The 6000-nt window shown below is 37.3% G+C and overlaps 1 protein-coding gene across 1 annotated transcript; it reads right to left on the reverse strand.

The window, feature by feature from the left end:
* Window positions 1-3570: 3570 nt before the first annotated feature.
* LOC104435427 (1-aminocyclopropane-1-carboxylate oxidase homolog 4-like) lies at window positions 3571-5461 on the reverse strand. Its single transcript, XM_039307126.1, has 3 exons — window positions 5010-5461; window positions 3940-4327; window positions 3571-3832 (listed from the first exon to the last, which is right to left on the reverse strand). Exons 1-3 carry the CDS (start codon window positions 5459-5461, stop codon window positions 3584-3586), a joined length of 1089 nt encoding a protein of 362 aa, XP_039163060.1. The 3' UTR covers window positions 3571-3583.
* Window positions 5462-6000: the final 539 nt, after the last annotated feature.

Below are 6000 nucleotides of genomic sequence, written 5' to 3' on the forward strand. Positions count from 1 at the left end.
TTTCACTTTGATTAACTGTTCTTTTCCATAGCTAAAGATCTGTACTTTTTAAGTGTGGGATTCGACTTGCCTCTCTTGAAGTGAAACACACTTGGGCTAATTGTAATTCATAACTGGACCAACTTGAGTGCGATTTATGTGGACATATTTATTATGAAAATGCTCCTAATATGCAAATCAAGAATACGCAAAAATTTAGATATCAACAAAGCATTTTTACTCGAGTTTGACAACTTAGACTTGATCAATGCTTTAAGGAGTCTAGATCAGTTCCCTAGGGAAGCTCAGACTCTTATCATGAAATACAAGGATTTGTTACTTTCCTTCTTAAATATCTAGGTAGCCCATCATTTTAGAGAGGCCAACTGAGTGGCGGATTGGGTTGCCAAAACCTATAGGAGAAACACTTTACCTCTAAATAGGGCCTTGTCTCCTCCCCAAGCCCTTTGGCAGGTTTTATGTACTAAAGCCCATTTCTCAGGCCCTACTATAATTCCTTACCTTAATGAAATATATATATATATATATATATATATTTAAAGTGCCTCCAAATAAATTAATCTTTATCTTATGTTAGGCACACATGTTTTTGTTTTACAATTAGAGGCACCTCCCAATTTATGCTCAATTTGACTAAGTTATAGAAATTTGTTATAATCATAACATAGATGAGTAGCAAGTGGATTTAAATTTGGCATACCAAATAGATGGCTTGTTACTTGAATACTTTCCAAATTGGAATATTGAATTATTTGTTTTGCGACCAACTCGATGATTAAATAGTTTCCAAGTCAGAACCTTGGTGAATAGATATTCTGCATGTGCCATTACCACATGGACCATGTTTTATAGAATACTTTTGATTGCCTTTTGGAACAATGTCTTGTAAACGGGTACAATACACATTGGATTGTCCTAACGAGAGGTCACGAGGAAGTTCAGTCAACAAAAGCCTATAGAACGCAATATCCTTTAGATGGGGAACCTCAAGCCTTTAAAACTATTGTTTTTACGAGGTATTTTTCGGCTTTAATGATGACGTTGATTTTAGACCTCTAGGACAACCAATCACCTCCTTTATACAAATCTTAACCCAAGCTCACCACCTAATTTTGATTTTGTTGAGTGGTCTTGGCCCTTTCTCACTCTAAAAGCTAATTCAAAAGTTGAGATTTTCTCTTATACTTATAAACCGACCACTAGTCCATTCCAAAATTGATGTGAGATAACTCTTAACAATTTTTCCCTCACACATCGGGCCCTAGCTTGAAGTAGAAACAACCTATATCTAGGCGAAGTGGTTATTTGGTTCATAAAATCATCTTGGCATGAAACATTTAAATCATTAGTTAATAGAACCAACTTTTCAACATAATTGAAGTGATTACACACATATGTACCGAAAAAAGAAAATATGACTATATTTTTGTTAGGTTGTTTATGAGATTACAAGAATTCACTATTTTAAATTGAAATACGTTAGAGATGAGATAAAGCTGTTAATCAATACATTTATCCATTGATGGATTTTTTACAAAATAACTCATGTAAATAAGAAGTCTTATTTATTTTACATGAATAATTATTTTTTGCTTCAAAAGACGTAATTGACTTGCCCACGGTGTAAACGATGCCACATGATTGCAGCAGATTGTCCATTCATTGTAATGGAAATGTTGGGGGCGTCTTGTCTGTCATGCTTCTGGCTTATTAATATGATGAAAAAATTGACGTACCGTCGTAAAGGCTTAAACATTTTAAGGCTTGTTTTGAATCTCCATGTTGATAAATTTCTTCGTCTTTCCAATATCCCTAAACATTAAAATCATCCTCTTTTATATATACATACATATATAATGTATGAATGGTGATGTTGGAAAAATTTATCCTTTGTTCCAAATATCCCTAAACATAAAAATCCCGGCATTTTTTTTCTTTTTAGCTTAGAAAGCATCAATTCAGGAAAAATAACTACTGTCTTAAGCATCATTACTCCATATTTACCAAATATAAAATTTGGAAGAATTACTTGGAGACACGGTAACGACGACACTTCAAAGAAATCAAAAGACTATTGCATTTTCTTTTCTTGGAAGGCTAGAGAATGGGTGGGGATAGAACGGACAACGAGAAGGATTTGAGAAGCTATTGATAGGTCTAATATTTGAGAGCTGCGAATAGTGTACACCTACCCATGCTTGTACGTGACACGCAATGCCGATACGTGAACGATGACGTGACACAGTTTTATTAATTTTCCAAGATAATTAGTTCTTCTAAAAATTCTATGAAATTTCAATCTTATGAACTTTTTTGGTTTGGTATTTGGTTTGTATTATTCTTGCATCCGCAAAAGGCTCATGATCCATACTATTCACAAATACAAATCAATGAACATCAATTTGAATCAATGCCTTCTAACTTTAATGGTTGAACTCCTTAAAAACAAATTAAGTATTAGATTGGGCTAATAGCATATGGTTGGATACCTTCAAACAAGTTGAAATATGTTTGAAAGTTTTGAGAGTTAAAGGTCACCCTATAGAGAATTATATGCAATCAAATATGAGGTCGGATTCTTTCTGTTTTACAACAACATGAAATTTTAATTTTTATTTCCGTCCATGTGACTTCTGATCGGTATGATTCTTGATACTAAGAAAGCTTGTGATTTCTAATTTCAAAAAATACACAGGAACCAAAGATTGAAAATATTCCCAACCACATTCTTATTGGGTAGTTGAAACTAAAAGTCGCGATAAGTTATGATTCGATGGGTGGGTTCAAGCAAATTAGCTATTGATAGAAAGCTCGCGACAAACATTATCTAGTTCCTTAATTTTGAACAAGGGCCAATATCATACAAAAAACCCAAAATTGTTAAACCCTTGTCACATATATCCCAAATTAAATTTTTTGTGATAAATATCTCAAAATGGTCCTCTCGTGTCACATTCACCCTTTAAACAATGATAGATCTAGAACTAGTTTTGGTAAATGTGGTAGAGGTATATTAGTTTGGGTTTTTTTTTTTTTTTTTGCATATTAATCCTTTAAACAATGACAGATCTATAATTCTAATAGAGAATGGTGTAAAGGTTTGATTAAGGTTTGCCGTTATTATTTGAAGGAAAAAACTCTGCCTAGTAAAATAGTATAAATAATTAAAGATAGTGGAAACTGCTTTTATCTTAACCGAGGGAAATATACTAAAGAGAATTATTGATATAAATTTAGATAGTGGCGCAATTAAAGTTTGTTTTATGAATTTTTTTTTTACGATGCTAAAAGCTAAATATCATTACTAATATTTACTTAAAATAAAAAAATTACCTTAATCGAAGGTCATCATATAAAAGATCGTATAATTTAAGAAATGGTTTTTATCTAATTATAAAAAATATTTGATGTAAAGTTACCGTCACACAAGGAATATATAAACAATAAGTGCAAATTAACCACTACAAGAACAATAATAACACAAGGTTAAGTAGAATTTAAGGGAGGAATCCAGTATTTCCTTCATTATTATAAGGATGCATCTTATTCTTTTATCACCATTTTTGGCCTATGGACCTCTCAATCACGCCCTGAAGTAGTTTATCAGACTTTTCCCGTCCAACTCCTTAGTAAAGAATCTCCTCATGTATTCGCTTATGGTGAACTGCCGAAAAGCAGCGGGCTTATCCGAGGACACAAGCTCTGGGAACGGTCCGAACTCATTCTCGTGATTGCTTGGGTAGTAGAGAACTGCTATCGACACACGTGGCTCTCGGTTGGGGTTGGCCAACACTCGGTGGTCCACGCTTTTGTACTTGTCATTGGACATGATCTGGAAAATTCGAAATTTACATAATAAGATTTTCATTTCATGGTAGAATGTTAACCTAACTTACTCAGGAGCTTTGGAGAAAGTCCTAGTCTTTGACAGGAGTTCACCTGAAGGGTGTCACCGATGTTCACAACAAGAGCCCCTGGGATGGGCGCCACATCCACCCACTCGTCACCATGCTTCACCTGCAACCCACCGATTTGGTCTTGCAGCACCAATGTGATCACTCCTGGGTCTGTGTGGGACATCAGGCCGACTGTCAGATCGAGTTGGGGACAGTATGGATAGTAATGCCCTACCATGACCCTCGTCTCCAAGCACGCCAATTCCTGTAGCTTGTCGGCACTCAATCCCAGCCCCTCGCTCAATAGCCCCAAGAGGAGGCTCCCCAGCCGTTGAACCTGTTGATTCCACTCCAACACCTCGTTTCTGCACACCTCGGGGATCTCTTCCACGTCCGCTAATTTCGGCCCCAACATTATCTGGAGTGTGTCCCTGTATTATTATTATTATGGGTGAGCACTTTTAGGCTCCATATAGGTTGGAACCTAGAACCTCCTCAATTTTTAAAAGTTGGGACTTACGTTACATACCCTAAAATTTATCTTGTCACAAGTTCCAAAGTCAGTTCTAGGATCAACCCTTGGTTCCATCTGTATTATTAATTGAACATTTATAATAAATCATCACTTTTAATGACCACCATTTGTTTTTGAAATTAACTGACTACAACTTATATTTAAACAAATGAAGAATATGGAGCATTGACAAAATAAAAAGTCCAACCATAAAATGGAAATTTAGACTAGACCGCACCATCACACAAAGACATATATATTAAAAGAAACACAAAATTATTTCAAGTTTTATCTACTTAGAATTTGGACTCTAGTTCAAATAAGTTGTTAATTTTTGGAACCTAGAACCTATCCTGCATATCTTGGAACCTAAAATCGGATAGATTCCCACCGGTTCTCAAATTCTTGGTTCTATTCTAGAACCCTACTCATCCCTAATTATAATTCTGTGCATTGGTTGAAGTGATTCTTTTCTTTCGTTTGTCATCGTCTTACTTTCAGTCATATATGATATATCGGTTCATCTCATTTGCTAAACAACTAATTATCATCAAAATCATGAAATAGTACGAAATCAATTGAAGTGGTTCAAGGCTGACCTCCAGCTAGCTGCTTTGGAGTGGAACAAGTCGAAGTTGGAGAAGAATGACACGCTGGTCTCCATCTCCCTCCGGTAGATCCTTGCCTTCGTCTCTATCGGCTGCTCATGGAAGGCCTTCATCGCCGCGATCGTGCGGTCCAGGACCTCCGTCGGCACGCCGTAGTTGACCACTTGGAAGAAGCCAAGCTCGCAAGCTGCACGCCCCACTTCTGCGACGACGGAGGGCCGTCGGAAGGAGTCACGGCAGGAGAGGTCGATGGTGGGGATGGAGTCGGGCTTGGGGCGGGCAGGCTTGAGGGTGGAGAGAGTCTCAGGCGGGTGGACAAAGAGGGGTGGGAGGGAGGTGAGGCCGGAGTCGACGAGACCTTTGACGCCGAGCTTGGATTCTTCAAATTGCTTGAGCTCTTGGGCTCGGTCGAAGGATTGTTGCGTGGTGTTGGTGACGCCCATGGCTATAGTCTCTGATTTTTGGTTGGAGCGTGGTTTTGGGATTGGGTTGGATGAGGACATTGCGTAAGGAAAGGGAAGAAGGAAGAATGAAGAAGCGATGTGAGTGGGACAAGAAGAGACACCATCCACATATATTTGCAAGAGAAATGACACAATCATTTATTTTTTTTTTTTTTTTTTATTTTATGACCTAGGAACCGTCGAAAGACGACAGCCGACACGCAAACCTGGGGCGGTGCTAGCGCAGGACCCACCACCACGACACTGCACTTAAGACCACTAGCGACCACGCTGGGATTCGAACTCCTCTCCTTTTGTGAGAGGGAGGGAGCTCGAGCCAATGTGGCCACCACATGAGGTGGTGAAATGACACAGTCGTTAATCTATTATAGTCACAAAAAATAAAATAAAAAATAATTAAAAATTATCGTGGGACCCACCCCTTCAAAAATTTATCACTCATGATAAGTTATTATTTTTACGATAACCTAAGACTGTTATATTAATAAAATCTGTTGTCATTATTTTCACATTAACTT

Source organism: Eucalyptus grandis, chromosome 2 (genome assembly GCF_016545825.1).
Source record: "Eucalyptus grandis isolate ANBG69807.140 chromosome 2, ASM1654582v1, whole genome shotgun sequence".
NCBI lineage: Eukaryota > Viridiplantae > Streptophyta > Magnoliopsida > Myrtales > Myrtaceae > Eucalyptus > Eucalyptus grandis.

What these genes read in the sequence shown, in the direction of transcription:
- LOC104435427 (XM_039307126.1), bottom strand. Translation starts at nt 5,461, where the DNA reads ATGGGCGTCACCAACACCACGCAACAATCCTTCGACCGAGCCCAAGAG. An exon ending in TCCAAAGCAGCTAGCTGGAG is followed by an intron (nt 4,328 to 5,009) that starts GTCAGCCTTGAA and finishes ATAATAATACAG; the next exon opens with GGACACACTCCAGATAATGT. An exon ending in ACATCGGTGACACCCTTCAG is followed by an intron (nt 3,833 to 3,939) that starts GTGAACTCCTGT and finishes CGAATTTTCCAG; the next exon opens with ATCATGTCCAATGACAAGTA.